The sequence below is a fragment of the Sparus aurata genome, chromosome 16 (genome assembly GCF_900880675.1).
Source record: "Sparus aurata chromosome 16, fSpaAur1.1, whole genome shotgun sequence".
Classification (NCBI taxonomy): Eukaryota; Metazoa; Chordata; class Actinopteri; order Spariformes; family Sparidae; genus Sparus; species Sparus aurata.
This window is the reverse complement of record NC_044202.1, coordinates 29,538,322-29,558,520: the sequence shown is the minus strand read 5'-3', so window position 1 is coordinate 29,558,520 and position 20,199 is coordinate 29,538,322. Positions and strand designations below refer to the sequence as shown.

Below are 20,199 nucleotides of genomic sequence, written 5' to 3'. Positions count from 1 at the left end.
ACCTGATCAACTCTATGCGAAGGAGATGTGTTGCACTGTGTGAGGCAAATGGTAGTCACATCAGATAGTGACTGGTTTTCTGACCACCCCAGACCCTGCCAATAAAGCAAAAGTGCACATTTCAGAGTGGCCTTTTATTGTGGCCAGCCTAAGGCACACCTGTGCAATAATCAAGCCGTCTAATCAGCATTTTGATATGCCACACCTGTGAGGTGGGATGGATCATCTCGGCAAAGGAGAGGTGCTCACTAACACAGATTTAGACAGATTTGTGAACAATATTTGAGAGAAATGGTTCTTTTGTGTATATAGAAAATGTTTTAGATCTTTGGGTTGCGTTTATATTTTTGTTCAGTGTATTACAGGTGATGGGTTTAGAACTCATCACTGTGTTCTTTACGACAAAGTTGGATGGCCATCTTTATCTGTAAGGAGGGAACAGCACTACATGATTTTTATCTACAAGGCCCTACTGCATGTTTTACCTGACTATCTCACCAATTTCATCTAATTCAGAACTTTTGATTTGTAGAGGTGGTCATAACCGTGCGCATGCACAGTGGTGTATGCAGCCTGTTCCAGTTGCTCCTGCTTACGTTAACTTTGTTTTCAACTTTTTTCCCTTTATCTTTATCTTACTTGCTCTGTTTTTACTTTAGTTATTTATTAAGTAAGTTTAAGGAAGTTTAAAGCCTGGCTCTACCAACATGGCATCTTGCCTCGACTCCTCTGGCCACTGCTGGTCTATGTTGTGCCAATGACCACCGTCGAGTGCTTCGAGAGGAAGGTCAGCTCTTTCCTGCGGAAGTGGTTGGGCCTACCACGAAGCCTCAGGAGCATCGCCCTGAACGGGAGGAACAACAAACTCAAACTACCCTTCAGCAGTCTGACGGAGGAGTTTATGGTTACCCGTGCAAGAGAGGTGCTGCTGTATAGGGACTCCAGTGACATCAAAGTCTCCTCGGCTGGCATAGAAGTAAGGACCGGCAGCAAGTGGCGTGCTCAAGAGGCAGTCGACCAGGCTGAGTCCCGCCTGCGGCACAATGAGCTGGTAGGAACAGTGGCATCCGGACGGGCAGGACTCGGGAGCAACCCAAGACCTTCCTACAACGAGGCCCAGGGGAAGGAAAGGCGTCAGCTGATCCAGGAGGAGGTCCGGGCAGGGGTGGAGGAAGCCCGCTGCAGTAGGACAGTAGGGATGCGGCAGCAGGGGGCGTGGACCAGATGGGAGGAGGCAGCTGACCGGAAGATTTCATGGACAGAGTTATGGCGATCTGAGCCACACCGGATCAAGTTTCTCGTCCAGTCGGTCTACGATGTCCTCCCAAGCCCGTCCAACCTCCACCGCTGGGGCTTGGCTGAGAACCCACTGTGCCCTCTCTGCCAGAGAGCTGGATCGCTAGAGCATATCCTGAGCTGCTGCCCGAGAGCACTAGGAGAGGGGCGTTACCGCTGGCGCCATGACCAAGTGCTACGGGTCATTGCGGAGGCAATCAGCACAGGGATTTCCACTAGCAAACACCAACAACCAGCAAGGCAGTCCATCGCCTTTGTTAGGGCTGGGGAGAAGCCACAGCAGCTCAGGAGTCAAGCAGGGGGGCTGCTGGCAACAGCCCGAGACTGGCAGCTGAAGGTCAACCTAGGGAGACAGCTCAAGTTCCCGGAGAACATTGCAGTGACCACACTCAGGCCAGACATGGTCCTGGTGTCGGAGACAACAAGGCAAGTGGTCCTGCTGGAGTTGACTGTTCCATGGGAAGACCGGATGGAGGAGGCCTTTGAGAGGAAGAGAGCCAAGTATGAGGAGCTGGCAGGTGAATGCCGAAGCAGGGGATGGAGGACCCGATGCAACCCCATCGACGTCGGATGCAGAGGATTCGCTGGCCAGTCTCTCATCAGGGCGCTCAAGATGCTAGGAGTGAAGGGGCTGCACAACAGGAGAGCCATCAAAAACATCAGCGACGCAGCAGAAAAGGCGTCCAGATGGCTGTGGATGAAGCGGGGCGAGTCGTGGGCGAATGCTCTTAAGACACAAGCCGGGACTTGATCACACCGGCTGGGTCCCCTGGGCGAGGGTGTCTGTTGTGAGACCCAAAACACCCGATGAACCCAGGTGTCAACACTGATGATGTGTCTTAAATTGCACCAAAAGTGTATTTTAGAACGATTAAGCTACGACCTCTCTAAACATGCTTGTGTGGAGAGTTTTTGTTGTTTTGTTCATGGTGGAATCGCTTCTTTTACTTTGCCACTCGACCGTCGCTCAGCAACACCGCATTATTTACTCCGGAGATCAGCTGATGGAGCTGAGGCCGGCCGGCTTGGCTACAGTGTTGGAGGATATCCCTGCTGAACTTTGGAGGGAAACACACCGGGGATGCAGAGGGAGAGGATCGCTAGGAGCGAAACACCGGAGACTTATGAAGAGGAAGACATACAAGCCGTGTCTCCCATCTCTCATCATGGGCAATGTGAGATCACTGGGGAATAAAATGGAAGAGCTTATAGCACTAACCCAGAGTCATCAGGAATACCGGAAGTGTAGTTTGATAATTTTCTTCGAGTCATGGCTACACACGAATGTTCCTGACCACAATGTTTCCACCGAGTGTTTCCACACTGTCCGGGCTGACAGGGACTGCACTAAGAGCGGTAAGTGTAAAGGAGGGGGGCTTGCTGTTTATGTGAACAACAGGTGGTGCAATTCTGGTTATATTACCGTCAAAGACTGCATCTGCAGCCCGGATATTGAACTGCTAGCTGTGGGCCTCGATACCTACTATTTACCCCGAGAATTCTCACATGCTATTGTAGTGGCTGCGTATATTCCCCGTCCGCTAACCCGATGTCGGCATTTGACGTCATCCACTCTACAATAGCCAGACCACAGACTGCACACCTGAGTGCTCTCATTATAATCTCGGGTGACTTCAACCGTGTCTCCATTTAAAAAAACACTCCCGAAATTCACCCAGTATGTGACCTGTAAAACCAGAGAGGAGAAGACCATGGACCTGCTGTATGCTAATGTAAGGACGCAGACGCATACACCTCCACGTCCCTTCCCCCGCTGAAAAGATCAGATCACAAATTGTTGCTTCTCACCCCCTGCTATGTGCCTCTAGTGAAGAGGCTGCCTGTGATCACAATGTTATTGTGTAATGGGCGGCAGTAGCTCAGTCAGTAGAGACTTGGCTTGGGGACTAGAGGGTGGCCGGTTCAAGCCGGTACAATATGGAAGTGGACTGGTAGCTGAAGAGGTGCCAGTCCACTTCCTAGGTTACTGCCAAGGTGCCCTTGAGCAAGGCACTGAACCCCCCATGTGTGCTCCCTGGGCGCTGACCTAGTAGCCCCACTGCTCCTAGCTTGTGTGTGTATGAATGTGTATACTTAGAATGTGCAGCTAGTGATGGGTTAAATGCAGAGGACAAATTTCGGGTGTGTTTACATGTCTGACAAATAAAGATTCCTCTTCTTCTAATGTGACCTGTGACCCTCTGTGTTGTTTTAAGACACATGTAATGTATTGAATAATCACTCAAGGTTTTGAATATTTACTCAAGGTTATCACTTCCTTCTTTGTGAATGATTCCTTCAAGTGCAGAAGGGCAGAGTGATAACGTACTCAGAGAGACAGATAAATACCATGCTTTTCTCCTCAGACATTGAGTCACCTCAACACCTGCGTGTTGCTCTGTGAATGCTCCACTTGTACAACCTCCAGTTCTAAATTATTGTAGAACTATTCTAACACTTTATACACAGCGTCTCCGCATTATCTCCTGAGCGGTGGTTCGCCAATTCTCCGCCGATGGTGATTCACACAGAGCAAAGCATCTCCGCCATACCGCTGTGTAATTCACACAGAAAGCTGGCGCTGCGGCTCCCAAAGAGGCGTGACTTTAATTATATAATCACCATCAGTAAACTGGACGCTGTCCCCCTCACTGGCAGGGACGGAGGCTGTTTTCTGGGGGAAAGTTCACTGAAGTCTCGGTTGGCAGGGCTGACGGTCGCGTTGATTTATGTACATCACAAACACTCGTGAATTAAAGTTTTTTGCCGGTGACAGACGCCATTTTTCGGGCAGAATTGTGATGAAAAGTCAGTTGGACAGGTGGGATGACAGGCGCTTCTCCACGTACAGCTGTAATATTTTTTTCCTCATATAAGTTTCCAAAGACAGTTACAGTTACTACGTTACTTTTGTTTGGTCCTGTAAAGTTGCTTTGTGGGACATTTCTCTGTATTAAGTTGAGTGAAGGACCTGTGTAGTTATCAGACTAGTTAGACCGACACGCCCCCGCTCCGCGCCTCCGGATTATCTGCTCACACTGGGACGGCTTACCAATAATGTGGCCCTGATACTACCTCCAGAGGCGGATCAGCGCCAGAGCGAAATTTCACCCCTCTCTGCATCTGAAACTTTCACACAGAGGAGGGTGCGGAGAATTGGCGCAGGATCCCCGCATGCAAACTGCAGTGTGAATGGGGCTAGTGAGGACATGGTCAGAGGACTGCTTTGAGGCACTGCAGGGCTGTTTGGAGGTAACTGACTGGAATGTACTCTGTGAGCCACATGGAGAGGACATTGATGGGCTTGCTGAGTGTATTACAGACTACATCAATTTCTGTGTGGACGGCATGTCCCAGCAAGGACTGTGCGTTGTTACCCCAACAAAAAGCCTTGGGTAACAAAAGACATCAAAGCCATACTTAACTGGAAGAATAGGGCTTTCAGAGGTGGCAACAGGGAGGAGCTGAGGGACATTCAGAGGGAGCTGAATGCGAAGATCAAAGAGGCTAAAGATGGCTACAGAAGGAAGCTGGAGAGGAAGCTCCAGCAAAACAACATGAGGGAGGTCTAGAGTGGTAAGAGGACCATCACCGGTTTTAGACCAACTAGCAGTGGAGCTGATGGTAGTGTAGCTAGGGACAATGTTATGTTCCTTAATAGCCCCATGACACTAAAGCCCCGGCCCCTGCTGGCTCTCTTGTTGACTGTCTCCAGCTTCTGACTCCCCCTCCTCCTGATTGCACCTCGTCTAACTTGATGAGCCTCTTTCACCCATCCCCCACTCCTCACACCTCCCCTAGCTTTCATGCTACCTGGTAGTGTGGCTAGGGACAAAGAATTCTGTTCTTCAATAGGTTTAAGGGCCCCCACACACCGCCCAGACGTCCAACTGCCTTCTCCAACCACTCTCCGGCCACTCTGTTGCCTCTTGTCTGACCCGTTCGGCACAAAAGTTGCATTGAACACACCGCCTCCACGTGCTGCCAGCTCCACAGTAGCGTGTACATTCTGCGCTTGCGCGAGATAAGCGGGTGGCTCTAGTGTAAAAGACGCTAGACTATTTCAGACAAAAACAGCGGCATACTAAACATGCAGCGAGGCATTACCAAACGAACACTGATTAATTCGTCCTGAACGGACATAATAACAGCTAGTCTCATGCCAGTACTCCAAAACATGAAAACAAGAAATGACGGAACGGAGTGTGTAGACAACCAATGCGCACACAGTATTCCGCCCCTCCCACACACCGCGTTGATTCGATAGCACACCGCCAATCAGAGTATCCAATGGCTCAGACGGCCGACAGCCAACCTCCTCAACTTGATGAGCCCCTCTCACCCATCCCCCACTCCTCACACCTCCCCTGGCTCCTATGCTACCTGTCCTCCTCTCACTAGCCCCATTCACACTGCTGTTTGCATGCAGGGATTCTGCACCAATTCTCTGCACCCTCCTCTGTGTGAAAGTTTCAGATGTGGAGAGGGGGGAAATTTCGTTCCGGCGCTGATCCACCTCTGGAGGTAGTATCAGGACTGCATTATTGGTAAGCCGTCCCAGTGTGAGCGGATAATCAGGTCCTTCACTCAACTAAATACAGAGAATGTCCCAAAAAGCAACGTTACAGAACCGAACAAAAGTAACGTAGTAACTGTAACTGCCGTTGGCAACTTATATGAGGAAAAAAATACCGCAGCTGTAAGTGGAGAAGCGTCCGTCCTCCCGCCTGTCCTACCGACTCTTTTGTCACCGGCAAAAACTTTAACTCACTGAGTGTTTGTGATGAAAATAAATCACCGCGACCGTCAGCCCTCCTGACCATGACTTCAAGGGAACTTTCCCCAGAAAACGACCTCCGTCCCTGCCAGTGAGGGAGTCAGACAGCTTCCTGTTTACTGATGGTGATTAGGTGATTATGTAATTTGCGAAAAACGTAACTTTGTCACTTTCCAGGATGTTTGGTGGGTCAGTATCTCAATCACTACACATTATAACAGCATCCATATGATTATAAACTGTCGGTGGGTTTAGATTAACAGGGGGAACACCTGGGAAACACCAACGTCATCAAGATGACGTGTACCGTCACGCCTCTTTAGGAGCCGCAGCGCCGGCTTTCTGTGTGAATTACACGGCGGAACAGCGGAGATGCTTCTCTGTGTGAATCACCATCGGCGGAGAATTGGTGAACCACCGCTCCGGAGAGGCTGTATAAAAAGTGCTACTATGGTCTCTGACTCTCCCCCTCCACGACCTGCACCGCTTCATGTTAGGAGACAGCTGAGCAAACTTCCCGCTGGTAAGGCTGCAGGCTCTGATGGTGTCAGCCCACGGGTTCTCAGAACCTGCGCCGAACAGCTCTGTGGAGTGCTTCATCGTGTCTTCAACATGAGCCTGAGCCTCCAGAGGGTCCCTGTGATATGTAAGATGTCCTGCCTCGTTCCAGTACCAAAGACATCGCTGCCCAATGGTTTCATGGACTACCGACCGGTGGCACTGACGTCACATATCATGAAGACCCTGGAGAGACACGTCCTGGATCAGCTCAGGCCTATGGTCAGGCCTCACCTGGATCCCCTCCAGTTCGCCTACCAGCCCCGGATTGGAGTTGAGGATGCCATCATCTACCTGCTCAACCGTGTCTACACCCACCTGGACAACCCAGGAAGCACTGTGAGGGTCACGTTCTTTGACTTCTCCAGTGCTTTCAATACCATCAGGCCTGCTCTACTGGGTGACAAGCTGACGGCGATGCTGGTGGTTCTCCCCCCTTGTGACCTGGATTTTGGATTACCTAACTGGCCGACCACAGTACGTGCGCTTGCGGCACTGTGTGTCAGATACAGTGATGAGCAACACCGAGGCCCCACAAGGGACTGTCCTCTCTCCTTGCCTCTTCACCCTTTACACCACGGACTTCAGCTACCAGAGAGAGTCTTGCCTTCTTCAGAAGTTTTCTGATGACTCTGCGGCCGTTAGATGTATCAGCAAGGGTGAGGAAGCTGAGTACAGAGCTGTGGTGGACAAGTTTATCACATGGTGTGAGATTAACCACCTGCAGCTCAATACAACAAAGACCAAAGAGCTGGTGGTGGATCTGAGGACAACCAGGACACAAGTGACCCCAGTTTCCATCCTGGGGCATAACGTGGACATTACAAATATCTGGGGGTGTACATCGATAATAAACTGGACTGGACTAAGCACAGTGAAGTCCTCTACAAGAAGGGACAGAGCTGCCTCTATTTTCTGAGGAGGCTCCGCTCCATCTGCCGGACTAGGCTGAGGATGTTTTATGAGTCTGTGGTGGCCAGTGCTATTCTGTTTTCTGTTGTGTGCTGGGGCAGCAGACTAAGAGTAGTCCATGCCAACAGACTCAACAAGCTGATCAGGAAGGCCAGTGACGTTGTGGGGGATGAGCTGGACACTTTGACAGCAGTGTCAGACAGGAGGATGCAGTCGAAGGTGCGGGCGATACTGCAGTATGACACTCACCCTCTCCACAGTGCTCTGGTCAAACTAAGGAGCACCTTCAGCGAGAGACTGATTGCTCCTCAGAGCACCACAGAGCACCACAGGAAGTCATTCCTGCCTGTGGCCATCAAACTCCTCCCTCTGTTGATAGGACTTTTTACTTTTTTTTACTTTATATAAAAAAAAACAACAAACTGTGATTTAACAATACAACTGTAATAATACTTATTAAAGAAAAGGCTTTTCTTTGTCACAAATAGATATGACTTTCTATTAACAGAATCCTCCTGTTACAGGAAATTAGCATATCCCTGAGAGAAACACAGTATACTGTAGCCAATATATATATATAAATATAAATATATGTATATATATATATATATATATATATATATATATATATATATATATATATATATATAAAAAGCTTTCAATGCAATAATCAATGCAGCTTGCATTTCAACAAATTATGGACCTATGTATCAGCTCTCATACTAAAACATGGCTACTTTTGGTCATTGATAATAAAAAATAAACATAAATGAGAAAAAAGCTGCTCTCAGTCAAAGATAATAAGACTTTTCCTATCACAAAGTCCTCCTGTTATGGGTAATAGGCAGCATATCCCAATGCTATGCTACTTCATACCACTTGCATTTCAACACGTGCAAAAAGCTGTTGCACAATGTGTTGAAATGCAAGTGGTGCGCAACAAAGCACGACAGAATATAGACACAAGTCCTTGGCAATCAAAGTTGCAATAGAGTTTGTAATTCGCTTCACCCTTTTCGAGTTGGGTGGAAAATTTGATATTGCTTGCTCAATGGTCCTCTGGTTGGAAGCAACTACATCCAACTGTTTTTCTTCCTCCTCTGGGTGGAAACGTTTAATGCGGTTTCTCATGTTTGTCGTATTTCAAAATTATTTAATTTAGTTCGACACAACGTGCTTATGGTGTGGCTCTTGTCCAGGTCCTTTTTTGCTTTAACTTCATAGAAGCCAAAATGCTTCCACACGCTTTTAAGCAGAGGCTGTCGGTTGAATGTTGCGCTCAGCCATTTCATGTTTTTTTGTTATGTGCGCGCCATCAACTGTCCGGGTGCTGCACTTCCGCAATTACGTGTTCCGTCTCTTGCGTTCTGTCAACATTACGTTGTCAATTAACATTTAGAAAAATCGATTTTTGACTTTCGTAAATCAATTCAGAATCATCCACGTCCACATCCCGATGCATCGAAGAATCAAATGTTTCTCCCACCTCTAGTAATTTACACTCTCGTTCACAAGAGTCCTTGATTTTAAACATTCACAATGTAAGGACCAAATTGGGGAAGACTGCTTTTCAGGTCTATGCCACTCAGAAGTGGAATCACTTACAGCATGCTCTTGAGCTATATCATCTTATTTCTTTAGATTGTTCAAGTCCATATTATTCAATGTTCTCCAGTCTGTTTGTGATTGTAATTTAAGATCATATTGTATGTGTTTTCATGTATTTTGTACATCACGGCATCATTGGAAAAGAGAGCTTGCTCTCAATTGACCTTCCCTGAATAAATAAAGTATTCATTCATTCATTCAAACTCAATCCAGTGAAAAATGCGTGATTGGTGAGGTTTAGAGTACACATACAAGGAATTAAAACGATGCTTACATTTTTTTTATTTTATTTTTAAAAATTTTTTTTTGGCCTTTTTATGGCTTTATTGACAGTACAGCTGAAGATATGACAGGAAACAGGGAGAGAGAGAGGGGAGTGACACGCAGCAAAGGGACCCGAGCTGGGAGTCGAACCCGGGTCCGCTGCAGAGCCTCAGCACATGGGACGCGCGCGCTACCAACTGAGCTAAACAGCGCCCCACGATGCTTACATTTAGCTCAGAGGGCCCAAACTTAAAGTCCGTGTAAAGCAGCAATACATTTGTGTTAAGTTTGTCGAACCACAGAAACATATGTCATTGATTTCTGAGCCAAATTTGAAAGATTAAAAAAAATTGCTAAGTATATAAAATTAGTTGTCAAAATGATGGAAAAACAAGCACTTCTCTCTGCTGGGAAACGCTGGGGGCGTGTCAGTTAGAGGCGCTGGAACCACACCCACGCGCGGGAGGGGCGCTGCCTCCGTGTGCTGTACAAGGACATAACATACAGTAACAATGGAAGCTAGCAGCGTCATCGGACGGATCCAGCTCGACCTGTTTGAACCATCAGAACCAGAAACTGACTCTGATCAGACACTGATAGTGCAAGTTCCTCACAGTCCATGTTTTACATTACACACAAACGTAAAACCCCAGTCTACATATAATTCTTTGTCATAGCTATATTGGTGCACATAAAATATTACCTGTAGATTATCATTGTGCTGTCAGATGGACTCCGCTTAGGGAATAAGGCCTAATCATGAAATGATTAAATGCAATAACATTTGCAAACATTACATGGGCATGACAGGATGCACGATGTGAAATCACTTTCAGGATTTGCACCTTCAGCAAATTGCATTTAATTGCCCAAAAGTACAATATTTTATTTATTTATTTTTTTAAGTATTTTTGTTGACCTTTTTTATGGCTTTATTGAAAGTACAGCTGAAGATATGACAGGAAACAGGGGGAGAGAGAGGGGGAGTGACACGCAACAAAGGGACCCAGGCCGGGAGTCGAACCCAGGGTCCGCTGCAGAGCCTCGGCACATGGGGCGCGCGCTCTACCAACTGAGTAAAACAGCGGCCCCAAAAGTACAATATTTATAACATACATAAGCACACACTTACACTCTCTGGCAGGCACGTAATGCTGGTGGCGGGGATGAGAGCACCTGTTGTCGGTGGGACGGAGAGGGTCGGTGGCGGGCACATAATGCCGGTGGCGGGGATGAGAGCACCTGTTGTCGGTGGGACGGAGACGGTCGCAGGCGGGCATATAATGCCGGTGGCGGGGATAAGAGCATCCGCTGTCGGCGGGACGGGAAGATGCGGCCGGGGACAGAGAGGGTCGGTTCGGCCCCACTGACCAGCGTCAACAGACTCTTCAGATATCCAGACTTTACCTGGTGATAGTTGTTGTAAGTATAGGGGGTAAAGTGGACACTGCAGAGACTGGTGTTGGTGGTGATGTTGAACTCTCCACAGTAGCTCCTTTTGAAAAAATCGATCCACCGTTTCCTTATGTTATCGTCCTTAGTAAACTTAAATAAGCTAACAGCGCCGTTACCCTGCACACTGTGGCATCCAGGAAAGATGCATGAGCAATATGGAGGAGACATGACTGTTTAGCTGACTGGTTGACTGGTTAGCTAGCTGCAAACTATTCTAAGAGATGCTATCCAAGACTCGAGAGCGAGCGGAAAAACCACCGAAGCTAATGCGCTGAATGTATTTATACCGCTTCCGCAGCAGGGCCGGGGTTTATGCAAATTTTCTGATTTCTGACCCGCCCATTAAATCCTGAACACAGAAATTTTGAAACACATTTTGTGAGCCTAGCTCCAAAAATAAATTCTAAATGGTTGAATGGCTTTTTACATTTATGGCCTATTTAATGTGTTTAGAAGAAAATGACAGAATTTGCTTTACATGGACTTTAATGCTCATAGCTTAAAAAGTATTTGAAGTACAGCTATAGGACTTTGCATGGTGCCTGGGGTGGGAATTTCATGGTGGCCATGGCGGCCATGGCCCACACTTTGGCCTTGATGCCCCGTGAAAACAAAATCATCGAACAGCCACAGTGGCCTTTGTGCCCCTGGCCCTTTCCAACTTCCATGTAAAAAGCGTCAGTGCAGCGTAGTGAGCTTGCCTTGAATTACAGTCACCCGAGTGCACACTAGTCACTCACAGTAACTTCAGTGAGTTTGCGGTTCACACAGGTGGAGTCTCATCATCACATCAATGATCTCATGTGAAAGCCTGAGCTTCTCAAACAGCAGCAGCATCTCAAAACAGAAGAACAACACTTACAGCACAGGTACGCAAGCGAGCTAAGCCGGTTTTGACATGATTTGTAACTGACTTATGTTGTAGGATTTAGTTTGGTGAAGTTGGAAACAGATTTGAAGCGTAACATTATTAAAACACAAACGACGACTCTTTCCTACCGTAGTAATGTAGACAACCCTACATTGACCCTACAACCCTATTTTCATCAAAACATGCGGTCCTCCCGGCTGGACATTAACATTGGTCTGTATGGTCAGCCGTCTGTGAGACGAGGGCGCAGGGACCGTCTACAAAGTGAAACACCGAGAAATATTCAATACCTTCACTAATATTCTGTGTAGTGTCACTAAAGTCATCTAACCTTAACCCTACTTAAAAAAAAAACTGTTTCCTATGTAACATTAACTTGATATTGGTATTAAAAAATGTTTCAAGACATAATCCATGTCTTATTATAAATTAGGATGTTCTGGATCAATCTGAAAGGTAAATCATCAAATTTTACTCAATGGCGTTTGTGCCCTGTCATGTGGCCTGGTGCCCCTAAAAAAAAAAGAAAAGTGAAGGCCAAATGGCCTTGCCCCTAAAATGACGAAATTCCAAACCTGATGGTGCCATGAGCTTAATAGATGTTACGGCCCTCAGCCCATGGCTGTGACCTGTGTGTAGTGGGTGTGGCTGTGTCTTGTGTGTAGTGGGTGTGGCTGTGTCTGTGTGTTGCAGGTTGCAGTGGATGGCTGATTGGGAGCACCTGTGCCTGGCTCTGCAGCTGATTTAAGCCTGCTGGTTCAAGTCCTCTCTCTCTTCCTCAGGATCGACACCCTGCTGCTGCTACTGCTGTTTTGTTTTGTTCTGTTCTGCACCAGACAACCTGCACCCCACATTTGACATTGCATACAAGCACCCTCCCACACCACTGACATACACTTCCACACTCCATTGTACATTCAATTTGTGTTATAGTCAATAAATATTAACTGCCTTGTTTGATCACGCGTCAAATACCCATGTTTTTTTGCAGCCTTGGAGCCAGTCGTAACAATAGACATTTCAACATGATTTTTTTCAAGAAAGTCCATTACATGAACTGGTAAAAGATCTGGATATTGGGTGAGATGGCATGGAATGATCTCCAAGTTAAAACAGCAATAAGTTCCTGAATTTTCCACATTGATGCTAGACATACACACACACACACACACACACACACACACACACACACACACACACACACACACACACACACACACACACACACACACAGTACTTACTGGCTCTCAGAATGTTCTCATTACTGCCACATCGTGACTGAACCTGCAGAGACAGATATATTCTATATTTGGTCTTTGTTTGATGCAAATGTATAGAAATGTATATACCTCTCTTCATACCAGGACCGTCTGGCAAAGGCTTTCATGTTGATTTACCTATTAATAATATCTAATACAGAGGACATCAGGACATGGACGTTTATCTATCTCTGCTGTAGAAGATCCATTCATAACATAGCTTTATCAACAGTTTGTAAAACCTGTGATGACATGATAACTTCTCAATATCTGATGTAGCAATCTTTATTTTTTAAAGCTGTCTCTTTATCTGGATTTGAAGGTAAAAAAAATAAACAAAAAAAACTGCTTGCCATTAGAATAAAAACGAATACCATAAATAATTAAATAAAGCAAGTATTCAAGTTAAAGCAAAACTCTCGCCAAAATGGAACCTAGGCTTTTTTGTTAATGTATATGAGTCAAGCCTTTGTGTAAAAGCATAATTACGACGAAAGAGGCACTTTAAAGATTTAGCGTAGTTTCGTTTTTGGGCAAGCTAGCTAGTGCTGGGGCACTATGCTAGCATCAAAATCGCTATTTTTAAAACACTAAGAAGGCTTGACACAACATGAAACTTTGCTCGTAGTATCACCAGGGTCTCTACACATGAACACGAGCATTGAGAACATCGTTTGTGTACACAGAGTTTGCTAAAAAGAAAGTTTTTCTAAGAACTCACCTTAGCAGTAGCTTGTTCTGCTCACAGTCTGCATGGCAGCCAAGAAGTATCGATGTTAGAATGCAACGTAACTTTGAGGAGAGTTAAAGTGATATTCCGGTGTAAGTTTAATCCATGGTCTAACACACTATGACACTGAGTAAGACCACCCCTCGTGAAATCAAGTTTGCAGACCGCTAGTTTACTTAGTTTTAGCAAACTCAGAAATGACCGAATGAAAAAGCCACAAATAATGCTCAGAACAGCACCAAAGTAGTTCAGCATAGTACAAATAGGGTCTCAGCACATAGTTCGAGGCATCAAACCTCTGCTAGCTTAGCCGGATAGCTACTGTATAGTGAATACAACTCACCACTCTCCTGCAACAACTTCCTGTTGTGGGGAAGCCCTGCGAGTCGATTACCGAGTGCAGTAGAGTTCCGCAGCTCAAGGATGAAAATGTATGATTATTACTCTATTGAAATGCAATCAAATTTCATATGTGTCTTACCTACGAGTTTATAACAGTTATTATCGAAAGCGGACGGGCAAAAGAACGAAATTGAGCATTTCTAACTGCACTCAGTTCCCTCGCAGGGTCTATCCATGCGATATCTCGCGTGACTTTTCCGGCTTTTTATTTTAGTATTGTTTCATATGAGGCTCCTTTTTCAACTTCAAGGACAATATTGTTTTTCGCTAACGACAAAACAATTAATTATCTCTGCGTATTATATAGAACTAAGCTTTAGGAGCGGTCCACCTTAACTGTCCTCCATGTTACATCACATTCGGAGATTGACACTTCTCACTGGCAGGATGGCAGCGAGCGAAGGAAACATCTGCTAACGTGAGTTGTCCAAAAACGTTCTTTTTAGCAAACTCCGTGTACACAAACGATGTTCTCAATGCTCGTGTTCATGTGTAGCCTAGGTTGCATTTTGGTGAGAGTTTTGCTTTAAGGCCGGTCAACCAAAAAGGCCAATTAAATAAAAAAGTAGTTTCTCTTTTAAAATAGATCATGTTTTTATTCATTAATTAATGTTTTAATTATTAAAAAAAAATAATTAATGAAACAATTTCCACCTGTCTTGTTTCAAATTCAAGGAAGAGTTCACCCAAATATCATAATTCAGTTGTTACCTACTCCTTGTGCCAGTGGCAATTCGGGTGAAGTTTCATTGTCTACATAACATTTCTGTAGCTTCACAGCAAAATAGCCTTGCAGAATTCTCATAAACTACTTAAGTAGATAGGGACTTATTTGCAGCAAGAAGTTAAATACAAAAACAACTGAAAAAACATAAAATGGCTCCATACAACTCATCTGACATAATACAAGTCTCTGAAAAACTCTGGAAGTCCCAAGATCCCTGATAAATTTGAATACATCACATTCTCTCACATCAACTTGGGAGATCAGGGCTTCCGGAGAATTGGAACAAGTCTCTAATGCTGCTTAGCTGCAAAGCTCCAAAAATGTTTTGTGGACTATGAAACTTCACCTGACTTTTCATTAGCGTGACTGTGAGTAGATAATGACAGAATTTTCATTTTTGGGTGAACTTATCATTTTAAAGGCAATGAGGAAAGGAAGGGATTGTCATTTTGAGCTGCTGTAATGCTTTTAATGTGAATAATATGTGAAGAGAGCTTAAAAGTGCAAAATGGAAATATAAATGGGAATGATAACGGTTTTTTCTTGTCTATTAAGTATTTTTTTGGCTTTTCATGTCTTTATTGATGGGATAGCTTAGGAGATGACAGGAACTGGGATGAGAGAGAACCCTGGGCCATTGCAGCAAGGACAAAGCCTCTGTGCATGGGACGCACACTCTAGTGATAATGTTGTTTCTTTTACAGAATATTAATTTGGAGCAGCACAATGGTGAGTGAGACAGGACTTTGTTGTTGTATTAATGGCATAAGTAATGTGGAAATTAACATTCTACTGAATTTACAGGACTAAAGGTAAATATGCATCAACAGCAGATTAAAATGATAGCAAATCATTACTAAAATATGATAAAATACATCTGACTCACAAAACAAGAAAAACTAGGCTTGTAAAGCTGGTTATATAAATCAAGGCCTGGATCCCTTTGCAGTTGACCTAAGTAAAGGGCACTGTTTGAGAATTTGACAGTTTCAACATATTTTGATATTTTTTTCTAATGTCAGTCTAATGTTAGAGATTAATTAGGACAATTTCTTTCTCTGTCTCTCTCTCCTTCTCTCTCTCTGTGCGTGTACATGTATGAAAAAGTAAGTGTGTACCTTGGGTGTCGGGCATGAGGCAGTGGAAAGGCGGGAGGTCGCCTGTGTTGCCCGTGGTGACTCGGAAGGGGTGGAGCTTAAAGAGGCTGAATCTCGAGGAAGCACCTGAACGCCTCGAGAAATGATCGAGTCCGGGATCTACATGCACAAATTCACACACAGACACACACAATGCATTTTATTTAGTCGATTTTCCTGATGTGGGAGTAAGTCACATACGAGCAAGTCATAAGCAAGTTTCAAGTCTTAACCTTCAAGTCTCAAGCAAGACCCAAGTTACTGTGATGAAAATCAAGCAAGTCAAGTCAAGTCATTGCTACTACTCAAGCAAGTCAAGTAAAGTCATGGCTTGGGTCAAACAAGTCAGAAGAAGTTCGTATGAATGTATTCTTCATATCTGTAGACACAGTAAACAGAAGAGGGTGGTTAGTCAATAATATGATGTAATTGCATAGTAGATCAATTTTAGATTTTTTTTCAAACCCATGAACACAAGAATAAGATTAGAATATAGCCGCAAGCGGCAATCCGCGGGTTCTGACCACTTCCACCCCAAACCGGCCACCCTGACCCTCATCCCCCGCAGTCGATGACATCGGCCGCCGTGTTCCTCAAAGCTCTGTGCAACACATGGCCATGATAAGCCCCAGATTTCTCCAAATTGGGTTTTCAGCTACATGCTAATGGCATTTATAGCGACCCCCATAGGTTGAGCTCAACATGCTTTGGTAGGCAGATTACCAGTCCCGTTGTGAATCTACCCACCAGGTTTTGTGATGATAGGGTAAAGGGTGTGGGAGTTATGGCCAATCATTTCTAAGCCCCGCCCATTGCAAAAATACATTGGTCCGTGGCGGCCATGTTTTCTGACCAATCTGGCTCATTTATAATAGAAATTTGTCTTGTCATCCCCCGAAGCCGTATACCAAACTTGGTGTTTATTGAGTCAATCTTTCAAAAGTTCTATTCATTTTACTGTTTTTCACATGATCTAAATTAGCAAAAAATCTAGGTAGGCGGAGCTTCATGGTCCAACAAGCTTTTTTGTAGAGCACATCGAGCTGGACTTGTGTGTCAAATTTCAAGTCAATCAGACTTACGGTGTGAGGGACGTTGCCTTCCCAAAAACGCATTTTCAATCCTTAATTACAACGCCACCATCTGGCTGACTGGGCTCATATTTTTATAAAAGTTGATGCACATCATTTCCAATCATTGGGCCAAGTTTCAAGTTTCTGATCCAATCCAGCTCAGGGGAATTTGAGCTCAAGCGGTAGACAACAAATAATAACTAAGCCCCGCCCATTACGAAGATACAGTGGTCCGTGGCGGCCATGTTTTTTGACCAATCTGGCTCATTTATAGTAGAAATGTGTATTCTCATCCCCCGAAGCCATATACCAGATTTAGTGTTAATTGAGTCAAAATTTCAAAAGGTCTATTCATTTTACTGTTTTTCACATTATGCAAATGAGCAAAAAATCTGTAATAGCGGCTTTCATGGTGCAGGAGGCTTTTTTGTAGAGGACTATCAGGAGGAGGTGTATGAAAGATTTCAAGTCAATAGCACTTATGACTTGGCGGGTACAGCCTTTCGAAGTTTACACCCTCTGTTATAGTGCCCCCATCTGACGGATAGGGATACAATTTTTGGAGCAGCATTTGGACATCATTTATACTCAGCGTACCAAGTTTCGTGTCTCTGGGTACTTCCAGCTCGCCATAAATTAATAAAATGCAAACAATGATGGTTCATGACGAAGAGACCACGCCCACTTTCACTTATCAAAATTGCACTCAAGATATTAACCCTTTAGGCGACACACCGCGGTACTGAACAAAACAGCTGTTTTCTCCCAATAGAGTGTTACATGTCGTTCATACTCCCCACCACTAGTTGGCAGACATCCTATACTTAGACCTTAGCTCATAAAAACGTCTTGCTTCAATGCAAAATGTTCGAGGAAGTCCCATGCAAACTGTGGGGTGAGAGAGCGTAGACAGTGCGCCAGGAAGCCATATTGCTGAAGGGGTATTGCTGGATTCAGAAGTTATTGAGACGAAATAAACGACAATGGCATGCAAAAAGTTGACACTTAGGGAAGTGATTGAGCTCCTGTTCGGTGATTCTGATTCTGAAGTGGAAAATCTAGCTTTGGGAGATGACGGTCGGTTGATTAGTGAGCTTGCTAGTCGCGGTGCGTCTTTGTATAGCAATGGCGGTGCCGCGCAGAGCGAGGAAAACGCACAAGCACTAACACACGATCCTTTGCCCAATAGGTGGGAATGGAAATGATACACGAACTCGTAGTATCAGTAGGGAAGCGAATGGATGTGGTAGAAGTAGCGGGGGTGGTGAGAATAGCGCTGGGTGTCAGCGTTAGTGTTCACTCTTTCCACCGCGACGGTCACGTAGCCTCCATCCGCGGCAGCGGTGCAGCTACAAAGCATACACGAGTCCAACTCTTCTCACAACACTAGAGGACATAGCAGGGGGAGACGTGGGCAAAATGTTCGTAGAAAGGCTGATGGGTGTCGTAGGGGCAACAGGGGAAGGCAGAACAGGGCTGGAAATGATGATGATGATGATGATGATGGTAATGGTGGCTGGGCTTACTTGAGAGATGAAGTATATGGATAAAGCCCTTTGATGAGCAAATTGGATATCGTGGTGACAGAAAGCTAAGCAATGATTCAAGATCTTTAGTTTTTTTGTCCCTCTTTCTGACTGATGATTTCTGGTATTTTATAACAATGGAGACAATGCTCATCAGTATTTAGGCTGACATGAACTAATTCCAAGTTCACGGTTCATGGTATGATGTAAATGTAAATAATATATATATATATATATATATATATATATATATATATATATATATATATATATATATATATATAGTTCTTATTGTCTCTATGCCTTGCAATGAGAGGCTCCACACTCTAGAAATATTACAAACTTTTATCTGGATAGATGGGCACAGATAAGGCCTCTGCAGCTAAAAGACGCCTACTGTTATGATTATCATATAAAAATAATAATAATAATAATAATAATAATAATAATAATAATAATAATAAAGAAGAAGAGAAGAGAAAACAAGAAAAAGGGGAGAAAAAAAGTGTCCTCCAATGGGGGGGATGGTGGGTAAAAAAAATGCATACTGTTTACATGAGTTTTGTGGTGTACTAATAGTTCTAGTTTACGACTGTTGGCTTACAATTTACTTTTTCCCTGTTCATTTGATGTGTGGACAACATAACAAATGGATGGAGGGGATGAATCTGATGAAATAAGTTCAACTCTCTTTCAAAATACCAGGTATTTCATGGAAATTACATAATCCAATATGGCCGCCACCATATGACGTCATAATATGCAAATTAGATGGGAAAAATTACTCCCTTCATAAACTTTAGGTCATTCTCAATATTTGTCTCATTTACACTTTGTCTCTATCTCAAACTACATTCAAGCCAGAGCCTTCTGAAATTTAGATGTCAAAATCTAGTATTTTTTTAAATAAAACCCGGCGCCTAAAGGGTTAATTAATACTCGCCCCTAGAGCATGCATACCAAATTTGGTGAAATTCCGTCCGATGGTCTTTGAGATACGCATGTGTAGCATTTATAGCGCCCCCTATAGGTTGAGCTCAACATGCTTTGGTAGGCAGATTCCCAGTACAGTTGTGAACCTACCCACCAAGTTTTGTGATGATAGGGAAAAGGGTGTGGGAGTTATGGCCAAACATTTCTAAGCCCCGCCCGTTGCGAAAATACATTGGTCTGTGGCAGCCATGTTTTTTGACCAATCTGGCTCATTTATAGGAGAAATTTGTCTTTTCCTCCCCCGAAGCCGTATACCAAATTTGGTGTTGATAGAGTAAATCTTTCAAAAGTTCTATTCATTTTACTGTTTTTCACATTATGCTAATTAGCAAAACAATCTAAGTAGGCGGAGCTCTATGGTCCAAGAGGCTTTTTTGTAGAGCACATGGAGCTGGACTCGTGTGTCAAATTTCAAGTCAATCAGGCTTATGGTGTGAGGGGCGTGGCCTTCCCAAAAACGCATTTTCAAGCCTTAGTTACAGCGCCACCATGTGGCTGACTGGGCTCATATTTTAATAAAACTTGATGCACATCATTTCCAACCATTGGGCCAAGTTTCAAGTTTCTGGCCCATTCCAGCTCGCGGGAATTGGAGCTCAAACGGCAGACAAC

The 20,199-nt window shown here is 44.6% G+C and overlaps 1 protein-coding gene across 3 annotated transcripts in view; it reads right to left on the bottom strand.

The window, feature by feature from the left end:
* Nucleotides 1-20,199, bottom strand: part of gphna (gephyrin a) — a 143,299-nt gene that overhangs the window by 64,683 nt on the left and 58,417 nt on the right. For all 3 annotated transcript variants that reach the window (XM_030391843.1, XM_030391844.1, XM_030391845.1), the window contains 2 exons: nt 15,978-16,115; nt 12,983-13,025 (listed from right to left, as the gene is read on the bottom strand). In XM_030391843.1, coding sequence (XP_030247703.1) covers nt 12,983-13,025; nt 15,978-16,115 — 181 coding nt within the window. The remainder of the gene's footprint in view (nt 1-12,982; nt 13,026-15,977; nt 16,116-20,199) is intronic.